The following is a 14,538-nucleotide window of genomic DNA, read 5'->3' as shown; positions in this document are numbered from 1 at the left end:
AGGTACAAACAATATGATCAACTATTCCTTATGGGAACAAGTTGAGATAATGGTTAAGAGTTTGGGCTATTCCATAGTGCTCAATTCAGAATATTTTGTATTGACATTATATCAGTCATTGACTTAAATGTTTTGGGATATCTTGTTTTGAAAACACAAATCCAATCTTTATTTAATGTATACTAAACTCTTGCCCCTCCTGTTTTGTAAACTAAATGTGCAATTTAAAGTATTTTAGAATGTACAGCGACCATATGAAATCTTAATTCTTGAAGGAAATTGCAAATTGACATTTCATTCAATCATTTAAATGGTAGTAGTAACATTCTTTGTGATCACATTAGTCAAATATTGATTAAACTCTTCATTACAATGCAATATAATGCATTAAGTTACAGAACACCATATGCATCTGATATCCATACTTATTTAAAGCATTACTAACGTTTAACATCGCAGAAATTCTTTTTGAAGTAAAATTTAAGTGAAAACTCATTTTTTTTGCTACGGTGATGGAAAGATTGAATGGGCAGTCTAGAGTTTTCAGCTTTAGGAAAAGGTCAAGTTAAAGATCCTGCTGATTACCAAGGACCAGGGGACATTGTTGTTTATAAGTTTTCAAAGAAAAACAATCCTAAGTTAGTCACAAAACCACCATGTTTAATTTGCCTAGCATCTAATTTGTACCAATAATGGGGAATAATTGCACTTATTGTGCATTTTATTAGGCTCTTAATGTTGACTTTGAATTAAATGATTTTATTTTTGTTATGGAAGCATTGAATAAGCTGCATTATTTCAAAAGCTAATTGTTTAAAATAGTTCAAATAATAAACCGAATCATTCATTCTTCTCTCCTAGGTGTTCCTTTGTCCACTCAGTGGGGACCACAAGGATATTTCTATCCTATTCAGATAGCACAATATGGGCTAAGTCACTACAGTAAAAACCTCACCGAGAAGCCTCCACATACAGAAGTCTATGAAGCCACAGACAAAAGGGATAAAAGCACAAGGCAAAATGACTGGATGGTGCCAAAAGGTTGTACTGTTTCTACAGTGTTTGACAAAGCAAGATCCAGCAATGTAAATCTGTTCTCTGCTTCAGGTATTTGACTTCAATGGATAATATTTGTTAGAATTAATATGTCATCTTAGGAAAAATGTTGACGTAATTGCCTATGCCAAAGCTTCAGATTTTTGCAGAAAAACTAAGGGTCCCAAAGTTTGACATTTTAGAGATAGAGGACATGTAAAATGTATTCTGGATTATTATTATTAATGGCAATTTCCAGACACTGGGGGCCTCAGCAAAGTCAACAAATGTAAATCCATTAATTAGAATGTTGTAAGCGTTCAAGGTTTTTACAAAAATGAAGTCAAGACAATTCCCTTGATAGCCACCATCAATTGTTTGTACAGCAAAGGTTGAGATAAAACCTGTTGTATCAAATGTTATTTCCAGAGGACTAAATCATAAAAGCTGAATTAGTACTGGTAATGTAGAAAAGTCATTTAAAAAAATTGATGGTGCAGTACTTGAAGATTCAATGTTCACAATAAAATAGCTAGATATTTAGTATTAAATTTAAATGGTAAGCCATCTGCAGATTTGTGCAGCTAATGAGAGAAAGTCTCGTAAACATAGATTGGGGATTAAAATTAAGCCTGCCACACATTCCAACTTCTGTATTGTGCTGTATTTCATCTACTTAAGATGGTGTAGAATGTAGCCTAGTTATTGCATCTACTGTGTTTGTTCTGTGGATTAAGGATCACTTGAATTGAGCTGGTGGTATTATATGCTTTACAAATCTAATTTTGCTTAACTAGTTTGTAAAATTGAAGTATTATACAAATATTTCAGTTTAAAACTTGATTTTGTTTTCTTTTCAGAATCGTCAGAAGGAGTTTCTCTGATGCTTGGGAATACAAAAGATTTCATTATTTCATTTGACATTAAATTCTTAACAAATGGGAGTGTTTCAGTGGTACTGGAGACAACTGAAAAGAACCAACTGTTTACAATTCACTATGTCACAAGTACACAACTTATAGCCTTCAAAGACAAAGACATTTACTACGGCATAGGTCCACGGACAAGCTGGAGTACCATTACTAGAGATCTGGTAACTGACCTGAAGAAAGGGGTTGGCTTGTCCAATACCAAGGCTGTAAAGCAGACTAAAATAATGCCCAAGAAAGTCATCAAGCTGGTTGCCAAGGGAAAAGGCTTCATTGATAGCATCACAATAGCAACTACGGCACACATGCCAGCCTTCTTTGCTGCCAGTGACTGGCTGGTAAGAAATCAGGATGAGCAAGGTGGCTGGCCAATTATGGTGACACGCAAACTAGGTGAGGGTTTTAAGTCTTTGGAGCCTGGCTGGTATTCTGCCATGGCGCAAGGTCAAGCCATGTCTACGCTGGTAAGGGCCTATTTGCTTACAAAGGAACAGGTGTATCTTAATTCAGCCTTACGGGCAGTCATGCCCTTTACTCTCAAATCAGAGGATCACGGGGTTAAAGCTGTGTTTATGAATAAATACGATTGGTATGAAGAATACCCAACTTCTCCCAACTCTTTTGTTCTGAATGGCTTCATATACTCTCTACTAGGTCTGTATGATCTGAAAGAAACTGCAGGTGAGAAACTAGGACAAGAAGCTAAGAAACTCTATGATCGAGGCATGGAATCGTTGAAAGCCATGCTTCCATTGTTTGACACTGGCTCAGGTACAATCTATGATCTCCGCCATTTTATGCTTGGTACAGCTCCAAACTTGGCACGCTGGGACTATCACACCACCCACATCAACCAGCTGCAACTGCTGAGCACAGTCGACGATGCACCTATCTTTAAGGAATTTGTTAAAAGATGGAAGTCCTATTTAAAAGGAGGGAGGGCTAAGCACAACTAGAGCTGAAAGCCAAATTATAATCTTGTCAATCAATCATTATAATATGAGGTTCTTTAATTGATACATTTTTCTAAGCATACAAACAGTACGTTTTGAGTCCCTGCTGCCCTCTATAATGGCACACTTGTGAGAGTGTAACACTCTGTAACTATTGAAAAAATCAAATGGTTGTGAAGCAATATCTCTGAGTAAGCATTGTTTTGGTCGTCCTTGCCTTTCTCTTTGGGGAACACTTGACATTTAACTGAATTTTCAATCCCACATGCTGATTCATTTCACGGCCACTTTCAAGCTGTTTCTGACAATACAATCATGTGAATGGCACTCAGTTATTTTGTTTTGGCTGTGCTCTTTCATTTCTCTCCATTGTTATTTTTATTGTCTTCTACTGACATGATTTTGTTTTTGCAACCACTTGATTATATTAAATGAAGTTCCTTTTCAATAGGGGAATAAATAATTTTGTTCTTTCTTTAAAAGGAATGTCAGCACCTATTTGGTGTTCCTAGTGTGGCAGCAGTCCCAACATCTGCACTCAGTAATCCTGTATCCTTCTCCATCTCCAGTCTCCACTCTCCTGATTCATTTCCTGATTTCTCTGCATAATGAAATGTTGAAAGTGGTGATTAACCCCTAAGGTGGTTTTATAGGCATGTTGTTTTATTTTCTGTTTGGGGATGAGGCTACTCTTTCATAAAATAGGAAGTAGCACGGATTTTAAAATCCATTCATGTGTTCACCTGTAACTAGCATAGAATATTTTTCCACTGTTTTTTTTTAATTGTTTGAAGCTTATTGCTCATTTAGCTTTTGATGCACATGGCGAAGCACAACAGAATAAAAATTGATTAAAGTGTAACTGCACAAATAGAGTAATATATGTATAGTGGATTCTGTAAAACAGTGCAAGGGATGGGTTTGGTTTCCAATGGAATCGGACTGTTCCACATGGTGCCATTTTCACCATTTTGCCTTGTCACTATCTTTATCGCACCCCTTTCATTCATGATTTAATTCTTTTTCCATTTGTGGCTGACTTTGTGTGTGGCACATAGTATCCTAGGATGAGGGTACAGCATAGTAATAATGACCTAATTTTGCTTGTATTTGGCTTTTTAAAATTTTTTTTATTTGATGGCAATTGTTATTGTAGTTCAAGCATTGCTTCCTTTCCATCTTTCTATGTCAGTTGTAAATATGGGAACCTTGTTTATCAGCGTGTTGATTTAAGGAGTAGAAACCAGTTTGCTTTGTGTAATTCTCTTGGTTTATGACAAAAACTGCACCTGAGTAATCAGCCTAAGGAGGCTTGATATTGACACTACATATGTCCCTTTCATTTGTTTTGTGGATGGTTATGGGGCTATAGTGCAATTTTCATAGGTGCTGACCGATCTGTCTTTTGTATATCTAATTTATTATGGTTGTATTTCAGATTTGCATAATTGTTCTATTTTGATTTTCATTTCAAATCCTGAACTGATTGACTATCACACAATTTGGGATGGAAGGGGTGATTTAAGATATATTGTTACTGTATTTTTAAAGTGTACACATTAAACAATAAAATCACCAGCCCAGAAATGGATTTGAATGCTGAAATCATTTGAACAATATTTTCAGAATGACTTTGGTTGCCAGAGTGTATCCTCAGTCCAAAACTTTGAACCATATTTTGGTGTTTGACATCCTTCTCAAATTGGTTCAAAATAGTTACTGATGAGGGAGGAGAAGATTCATCTAAGATATTTACAACACTGATTGTAAATATGTTTTTTGATAACCTTTTAAATCTAATTTTTCAATATTGGTTTTCCTTATATGGGACCAAATTGAAGTTTAATATTGAGCATTGGTGTATAGAATAATTGCTGGTGTTGACAAGGCCACTTAATCCATCATTGTGGTGATTCACATGCTTAAGCTCTCCTAAAATTTCATTCATTCTGTTTTCCTTAACTTCAAAGGAACAAACATTGTAAATTCTGATATTACTATTCCTAAGTAATTATATTCTTAGTGGCCACTTTATTAGTTACAGAGTGGAACCCAGTGTGGACTTCTGCCACTGTAACCCATCCACTTCGAGATTTGATGTGATGTGCCTTTAGGGATGCTCCTTTGCACACCACTGTTGTAAAGCATAGTTATTTGAGTTGCTGTCAGCTTGAACCAGTCTAGCTATTCTCCTCCAACCTCCCTCATTAACAAGGTATTTTCACCCACAGAACTGCAACTCATTGGATTTTTTTTTTGTTTTTCGCACCATTCTCTGTAAATGAATGTGTGTGAAAATCCCGAGATACTCAAACCACCCCATCTGGCACTGACAATCATTCCACAGTCAAAGTCACTTAGATCACCTTATTTCTCATTCTGATGTTTGGTTTGAACCTCTTAACCATGGTTGCATGTTTTTATACATTAAGCTGCTGCCACATGATTAGCGAATGAGATATTTTCATTAACATACAAGTGTACATTTGTACCTAATAAAGTAGCCACTGAGTGTAGTTCATCCAAATTTGTGAATCAACGTTCAAAAGTCTGCTTGGTTGATAATGAAGCTATGAGGAAATTAAACTATTTTTCCACCCCCTTCCCTCTTTTTTTTTTGTCTGTGTCTGCATTTCTAACTTAGTGCTATGTATGGAGTGGTCAAAAAGACTAGAACTGTTGCTAGTAAGGTCTGTATGTAGTATTCACTGCTTGCTTCCAATTAGTTAGAAGGGAAAACATACTAAAGATTATTTATTTACAGATTATGGTTGATAGCACATTGTCCAATAGTGTGTTTGATTATTTTTTAATATCAGATACTGATACCTACTTGATCTGATATATGGCATGTAGAGGAAAGGTGTTCATTTTTGCTATTCGTTTGAGAAGAAATGGGGAGGTATTTCCAATGTATTCATTATCCAGCTTTTTCTCTTGCTGGAAGGTTTTTTATATGCAATTTTATTTTATCTCTCCCTCTACTTCTGCAACTGCCCCATCCAAAAACATGGTTATTTTCTTTGCAAAGCATTTGCTAGTGGTTTAACGATTTTATATTAAAAATGTATCACTCTTGTTTTCTTCATAATGTGGGATTTTGTATTAGAGCTTAAAATCATCTTCTCTTCAGATTTTGTGTTGTGAATACCAAAGCATTTAAAAAATCCTTACACACTTGAGCAGGTTTTCTTTTAACTGGTGATATTACACATTTAGTCTGGTCATTGGATGCATTAGAATGTAAATTGCAGGTGGGTATATGCAAATTGATGTTACATGAGTGAGTAATAACTTCGTGCGATGTACCCTGTCTGGACAATGCGCAAGACTTTCACTGAAAGCTGCTATTTTCATTCACACTGTGTATTTTTGATCATTTTAACTTGTATTTTTACATGTGGATCTGAACCATATGTTGGATATGCAATAACTTGTTTACGAAACACTGTTGCCTGTTGACAGGGTGAGGACAGTGTAGAGCTGTACCGATTTGCATTTGTTAAGCACAATGTGCACACAGTAGTACAGCATTGCTATTTTGTACACGGCAAAAATTCATAATTTTTCAAATAAAGTGACTATATACTACATTTATATAAAAATATTGATTGGATCAATCTTTGCTGTGCTGAGTATCTTTGCTTATTGGAATTGTATAATAAAGCATTTTCTAAAAAGGGATTTCATAGTTCTGTTTGTTAATCCTCTTTACATACTGCTGTTAACTTGCAGGTTAAAGATCTGTTCTTAGAAGTCCTCTGGTAGATAAATTTACACTAATCCCATTTGCCTGCATTAAGTTTATATCCTTAATATTGATTTCATATTTCAGTAATTTCCCCATAGTAGAATAGGTTCTAAATACTTCAAACTGCCAAATAACTTTCGCTTGTTGCAGGAATAGAGTCATGGAACACTGCAGTACAGAAACAGGCTCTTTGGCCATATAGCCCATGCCAAACCATTAGTCCGCCTAGTCTCAACGGCCTGCACCCATACCATAGCCTTCCATTCTCCTTTGATCCATGTACCTATCATGAGTTTATGAACCACTCAGAAATCTGACGGCAAAGAGGAAGAAGCTGTTTGTGAATTGTTGAGTGTGGGTCTTCAAGGTTCTGCCATCCCCTTTGCCATCCAGTAAGTTAATCATTGATCCAATCCTAGCCTCAACATCACATTTCTGCTGTCACCCCATACTCCTTGACTCTCCTAGTAATTTAAATTCCTGCCAAACCCTGCATGAAGTATATTTGATGCCTCCATTATTGGAAGAGTTTTGGTTTCTTAGGCAGATACAAAATTATTTTTTCATGTTAGAGAATTCTAAAGATTCACAGACTTTCAGAGAGGTTTCTCATGGTCTCCCTTGAAAATAGGTAAAGCATTAAGATTTGGATATCCCCAGTTAGTGAAAACAACACCCTCATGAAGTACCCCATCAACCTCCCCCCCCCACAAGTTTGTATTTCGCCTCTCACTTTTCTAATCATTGAGTATAGACCCAACTGTCAATATCCATACCTCAACTAGTTCATTTCTCAACTCAGCCTATTGAGCCTGCTCCGTACAGCGTCCAATGCATGTATCAAAGCTCTATTTAGTACTCCAAAAGCAGTCACAGACAATACCTTGCAAAGTTGCACCAAAATTGCCCACCCTTTGGGTTCTATTCAGTTAGCCTTCCTGATTTACTGAACCTACATATTAGCCCATTGCTTCATGTATTAGGCCCCCAGATCCCTCTGCACCACAAAGTTTTGTGTTCTCGCTTCCCATACATAATTGCAGTTTCAATCTTGCTTCCAAAGTGATGGAACCTTATGTTTTCCCATATTATTCTCCAACAGTCCACATCTCGTCCATTCACTTGGTATATCTGCATCCCCTTGTTGATTCATTGTGTCCTCCCAATCTTGACTATAGTATACTCTGTTCTGTCACAAGTCATTAATATAGATTATAAATATAGTTAAGACTCCAGCAGTGACCACTGTGGATTGGAGTCACTAATTGTCCATCCAAAAGGGAGCCATTCCTCTTAATTCTTCCCATTAGCCACTCCGTATGCATTCCAGTTGTTAATGGCTTCCAGCAATTTCCCAAAGACAGGTATTCTGCTTTGGCTCTCATCTGTTTCTTAAGGCATTAGGTTTGCAGTGAATATATTGATTGCAATCTGCCTTCTCTGGAATTGCTTCCCATTTTAAGACTTCAAAATGCTGTCTAGTCCTGCAAGACTTGTTGATGTTGTTCTTTTTCTCTGTGATAAGTTCTGCCATCTCTGTAGCCCTTTAATTGTCCATTATTGGGATGGTCTTGTCAGCTGGTGCGTAGCTTCTTTCCCTTCTGACTTGCCTCTGGTTCCCACACCTAGTTTAAGTCCTCCGCATAGTAACTTCCCCACCCACCACAAAGCTCTCAGTCCCATCCTTAATGACTCACAACTTGTCTGGCTTATAAAAGTCCCACTTCCCTCCCAAAACTGATCTCAATTCCTCAGAAGTCTAAAATACCCCTCCCTTCTTACACCATCTCTCCAGACTCATTCTTGGTCCTCTGCTTCCCGTTTCTGTACAGCTGAATTCATGCAAACAAAAGCTTTTCATTGTATCTTAATACATGTAGCAATAATAAAATCAATTTGTACTCAGACAAAAGGCACTGATATTATTCCGGAAACACACACAAAAAATGCTGGTGAACGCAGCAGGCCAGACAGCATCTATAGGAAGAGGTACAGTCGACATTTTGGGCTGAGACCCTTCGTCAGGATTAACTGAAAGAAGAGATAGTAAGAGATTTGTTTATCACATACATTGAAATATAAAATGAAATGGGTCTTCTGTGTTAACAACAAACACAACCAAAAGACGTGTTGGGGGCAGCCCACAAGTATCGCCACACATTCTGGTGCCAACTATGTTCAGTAGAACAATGCAAGCAGTGACAGCATCAATGAAGCAAAACAAGAACAGCAATTATTCTGGCACCTTCATCCTTTGCAGTACAGAAGAAGGGTCTTGGCCTGAAATGTGGACTGTTTAGTCATTTCCATAGACTCTGCCTGACCTGTCGAGTTCTTCCAGCATTTTGAGTGTATTGCTTTGGATTTCCAGCATTTGCAGAAATTCTGATGTTAATAATTAACAGCAAAACAACCCCCCTTCTCATCCACCCACCAACTCACACATGCGGAGCACTCCAACCACCTGCTCCTGTCCCATACGTTTCATTAACTGCCCCTAATGTAAGAAATCAGAATCAGATTTATTATCTCTGATATATGTGAAGTTTGTTGTTTTGTGGAAGCATTTCAGTGCAATGCGTAAAAGGCACTCATGATACATAGGAAATTTATATATAAACCATATACATATGTCAGAATCAGGTTTATTATCACTGGAATGTGACATGAAATTTGTTAACTTAGAAGCAGCAATTCAATGCAATACATAATCTAGCAGAGAGAAAAAAATAATAAAACAATAAATAAACATCAATTACATATATTGAATAGATTTTTTTAATGTGCAAAAACAGAAATACTGTATAATTTTAAAGAAGGTGTGGGAGTGTCCAAAGCTTCAATGTCCATTTAGGAATCAGATGGCAGAGGGGAAGAAGCTGTTCCTGAATCGCTGAGTGTGTGCCTTCAGGCTTCTGTATCTCCTACCTAATGGTAACAGTGAGAAAATGGCATGCCCTGGGTGCTGGAGGTCCTTAATAATGGACGCTGCCTTTCTGAGACACTGCTCCCTAAAGATGTCCTGGGTACTTTGTAGACTAGTGCTCAAGATGGAGCTGACTAGATTTACAGCCATACCAGACAGTGATCAGCCTGTCAGAATGCTCTCCACAGTACAACTATAGAAGTTTTTGAGTGTATTTGTTGACGTGCCAAATCTCTTCATACTCCTAATAAAGTACAGCTGCTGTCTTGCCTTCTTTATGTCTACATCAATATGTTGGGACCAGGTTAGATCCTCAGAGATCTTGACAGCCCAGGAACTTGAAGCTGCTCACTCTCTCCACTTCTGATCCCTCTATGAGGATTGGTATATGTTCCTTCATTTTACGCTTCCTGAAGTTCACAATCGGCTCTTTTCTTTTACTGACGTTGAGTGCCAGGTTGTTGCTGTGGCACCATTCCACTAGTTGGCATATCTCACTCCTGTACACCCTTTCATCACCACCTGAGACTCTACCAACAATGGTTGTACCATCAGCAAATTTGTAGATGGTATTTGAGCTATGCCTAGCCACATTGTCATGTGTACACAGAGAGCAGAGCAGTAGGCTAAGCACACACCCCTGAGGTGCACCAGTGTTGATCGTCAGCGAGGAGGATATGTTATCACCAATCCACACAGACTGTGGTTTTCCGGTTAGGAAGTCGAGGATCCAATTGCAGAGGGAGGTACAGAGCCCCAGGTTCTGCAACTTCTCAATCAGGATTGTGGGAATGATGGTATTAAATGGGGAGCTATAGTCGATGAACAGCATCCTGACGTAGGTGTTTGTGTTGTCCAAGTGGTCTAAAGCCGTGTGGAGAGCCATTGAGATTGCATCTGCCGTTGGCCTATTGTTGTGATAGGCAAATTGCAATGGGTCCAGGTCCTTGCTGAGGCAGGAGTTCAGTCCAGTCATAACCAACCCCTCAAAGCATTTCATCACTGTCGATGTGAGTGCTACCGGGCGATAGTCACTAAGACAGCCTACATTATTCTTCTTTGGCACTGGTAAAATTGTTGCCTTTTTGAAGCAAGTGGGAACTTTTGCACGTAGCAATGAGAGGTTGAAAGTGTCCTTGAATACACCCACTAGTTGGTTGGCATGGGTTTTCAGAACCTTACCAGGTACTCCATTGGGACCTTCTGCCTTGCAAGGGTTCACTCTCTTTCAAGGCAGTCTAACATTGGCCTCTGAGACAGAGATCACAGGGTCATCAGGTGCAGCAGGGATCTTCACAGCTGTAGTTGTGTTCTCCCTTAAATAGTGCAAAAAGAGCAAAAATAGTGAGGTAATGTTCATGGGTTCATTGTCTGCTCAGACATCTGATGGGGGAGGAGAGGAAGCTATTCCTAAAATACTGAGTGTGTGTCTTCAGGCTCTGGTACATTATTTCTGTTGGTAGCAATGAGAGGAAAGCATGTCCTGAGTGGTGAGGCTCCTCAGTGACAGACGCTACCTTCTTGAGGCATTGCCTTTCAAAGATAACCTTTCGAAGGTGGGGAGGCTGGTGCCCATGATGGAGCTGGCTGAGTTTACAACCCTCTGCGGCTTTTTCTGATCCTCTGCAGTGGCCCCTCCGTACCAGGTGGTGATGCAACCAGCTAGAATGCTCTTTACAATACACCTATAGAAATTTGCCTGAGTTTTTGGTAACACACCAAATTTCCTCAAACTCCAAACAAAATCTAGGCATAGTGTACCCTCTTTCTAATTGCATCAGTATGTTGGGTTCAGGATAGATCTTCAAAGATATTGGCACGCAAGAGGACCTGTACATGTCCTGACAGTGTAAGATGAGCCATTGTGCTAGGAGACCTGTGATACAGAATAAGGAGACGAGGAGGAAACTGCACCAGACATTGTTGGGACCACAGATACAATGCCGTGCCAAGTTTAGATTTCTGGAAGCCTGGCTCCCATTGCACCCTCTGTTCTCACTCTGGACCCAAGTTCAATCAGCAGATTAATGAATGAGTCAGATGTCAAAATTCTAGGTAACTTGATGCCAGACCTCTTCTGTAGGTGTTTTTTTTTAACCTAGTTCCTTAAACTCTGCCCGGAACACCTCATCCTGGTACTGAAATGGTATTGGAATTGGTTTATTATTGTCACAGGTACAAAGATACAATAAAAAAGCTTGTTTTGCATACTGATCATGCAGAACTGATCTGCATTGAGCTAGATTTAGGTAACACAATAATAATGCAGAATAAAGTGTAAGACCTACAAAGAGAGTGCAGTGCAGGTAAACGAAGAAGTGCAAAATCACAATGAGGTAGATTTTGAGGTCAGGGGTCCACCTTATCGTACAAGGATACCATTCAAGAGTCTGATAACAGTGGGAAAGAAGCTGTCCTTGAGTCTAGTGGTACGTGCTTTCAGGTTTTTGTATTTTCTTCCTAATGGGAGAGGGGAGAAGAACGCATCCCTGGGATTTGTAGGGTTTCTGATTATACTGGCTGCTTTACTGAGGCTGCAAGAAGTTTAGACAGAGTCCATAGAAGGGGAGGCTGGTTTCTGTGATGTGCTGAGCTGTGTCCACAACTCTCTGTAGTTTCTTGCAGTCATATGCAGAGTGTTTGCCATACCAAGCTATTTTGCATCCAGGCAGAATGCTTGCTATGGTGCATTGATAAATGTTAGTAACGTGACCGAGAAATGCCAAATTTCTTTAGCCTCCAGAGGTAGAAGAGGCATTGTAGAGCTTTCTTGGCTGTGGTATCAGCATGGCTGGACCAGGACAAGCTGCCAGTGATACTCACACCTAGGAACTAAAGCCTCTCAACCTCAACGCTGTTGATGTAGGCAGGAGCATGTGCACCGCAACACCCCACCCCACGCCTTCCTGAAGTCAAGAGGCAGCTCTTTTGTTGACATTGCAAAAAGGTTATTGTCATGCCACCATGTCACTAAGCTCTCTGTCTCCTTCCTATACTCCAACTCATCATTATTTGAGACATAGCCACTGCGGTGGTGTCATCTGCAAGACAGAGTTAGAGCAGATTCTGGCCACACAGTCATGAGTGTGCAGGGGGTAGAGTAAGGGGGTTGAGGATGCAATCTTGTTGTGCAGCTGTGTTCAGAATAATCATGGCAGAGGTGTTGTTGCCTTTCCTTACTGATGGATCATGGACGTTCATCCTTCCCGTTCACGCTGCTCAGCTTGCAAGCTCCTCGGTGGTTTTCCCGGTGATTCTAATGAGAGTGTTGCGTGCCGCAAATCAGGAAAGTACCAAGTAGGACTTAAGCTCTGCCCAGTCAACTTTTGAAATCAATGAGCAAGTTGCAGTAAGTATTCAATAAACTATACATCTTCCGTGGAAAGAGAAGAAATAAAAGAGCAGTTGTGATTAGAAGTTTTGAAAAATGTCAGAGGATGATAATCTGCAAACATTAAATGGTAGAAATTTTCATTGTTTTGACCCATCCCTCCCTCCTGCACCCTGTATCTAACTTTAAACTAACTTAGTTTCTCTCTAAATACAAAAGCAAACTGCCAGAGGAACTCTGTAGTACCAGTGGAAGCAGCAAAATGGTCAGTGTTTCGGGTCAACACCCTGCATCAGGATGTCCTCCTTCCTTAATTTCCCTGTCATAATTCAGCATCCTCAACCTGAAAGCTTAACTGGAGACACAAGTAACTGTGGATGCTGGAATCTGGAGTGGCACATGAAATGCTGGAAGTCATCTTGTTGGGCAGCATCTACGGATGGGAAATGGGCAGCCAGCATTTCGTGTTGAGACCCTTCTCAACCTGAAATGTTTATTATCTATTTCGCTCCATAGATGCCACCTGACCCTGTGAGTTCCTCCAGTAGTTTCTGTGTTGAGATAGAAGCTGCTTCTCTTTCTGACCTAAATGTTTCAGCACTTTTCCCTGATAAATATCAAAGGATGAAGGTGCACGGGGCAGAATGCAAAGTACCTTAGTTCCTTACCTACTGCTCATAACACCGCTGGCATTTAGGACAGAAATGAGGGTCTTCCATTGCTGGCAATATTCAAGCCTTCTTTCCTTGTGTCAGTAGCTCAGTTTTCACTACTGTCAGACATGCAAGTCCTGTGTGGAAACTCAGGAATACCAATGTGCACAGATGTAGAAGGATTCTTCATTGCTGTTTCTGTTACAATTTTGTTTTACTGGTCAGGTTTGTTAGCCCTGAACCGAACCCCCAAGCCTGGAGGACTGGTGGACCACTCTTAGTCTGACCTCTCTACCCTTTGACCTGTTTGGCAAGGGTGATCCCACCAAAAGCCAAAGTATAAACCCCCACTCCAGCCAAGCATAGCTCTCCGGATCATTGAGACATGCAAGCCCCCAAACCCTACGATAAGGTTGTGGTCCTCCTGGAGGACCTTAGTTCTCTGTTGGTACAAAAATAAGTGGAAGGACATATTGTAATTCTGTAGCAGGATATGGTGAAGGTCGGGAAGTGGATTTTAATGAGGTAAGAGGAATCGAAAATCAGATTATCTAAGTGATAAGGGATTTCAAATGAATAAAGTACAATAGGGTTTAGAAGTTCTTGGGCATGAGTCATGAGTGAGTCAACCAGCCATTACCAGAAGGGAATCTTCTTCACTCAGAGGATGATGAGATTGTGGAACGAGCTGCCAGTGGAAGTAATGGATGTGGGTTCAATTTCAAAACTTTTGAGAAGTTTGAATGTATATGGATAGGAGGGATATTGAGAGTGATTGTGCAGACGCAGATCAATGGGACTAGGCAGAATAATAGTTCAGCATGGACTAGATGGGTCGAAATGACTGATTCAGTAGTATAGTGTTGTTATTTGCGTAGTCTTCTTTTACACATTTGCCAGTCTTTTGGTTGTCAGTTTTTGTTTGTGTGTAGTTTTTCATTGTTTTTTACATTACTCAGT

The 14,538-nt window shown here is 39.5% G+C and overlaps 1 protein-coding gene across 4 annotated transcripts in view; it reads left to right on the top strand.

The window, feature by feature from the left end:
- Positions 1-6,595, top strand: part of glceb (glucuronic acid epimerase b) — a 93,099-nt gene extending 86,504 nt beyond the window's left edge. For all 4 annotated transcript variants that reach the window (XM_063066144.1, XM_063066143.1, XM_063066140.1 and 1 more), the window contains 2 exons: positions 862-1,107; positions 1,896-6,595. In XM_063066144.1, the coding sequence (XP_062922214.1) occupies positions 862-1,107; positions 1,896-2,920 (1,271 nt within the window). In that variant the 3' untranslated portion in view covers positions 2,921-6,595. The remainder of the gene's footprint in view (positions 1-861; positions 1,108-1,895) is intronic.
- Positions 6,596-14,538: the final 7,943 nt, after the last annotated feature.

The sequence above is a fragment of the Mobula hypostoma genome, chromosome 13 (assembly GCF_963921235.1).
Source record: "Mobula hypostoma chromosome 13, sMobHyp1.1, whole genome shotgun sequence".
Classification (NCBI taxonomy): Eukaryota; Metazoa; Chordata; class Chondrichthyes; order Myliobatiformes; family Myliobatidae; genus Mobula; species Mobula hypostoma.
This window is presented reverse-complemented; position numbering and strand designations above follow the sequence as displayed.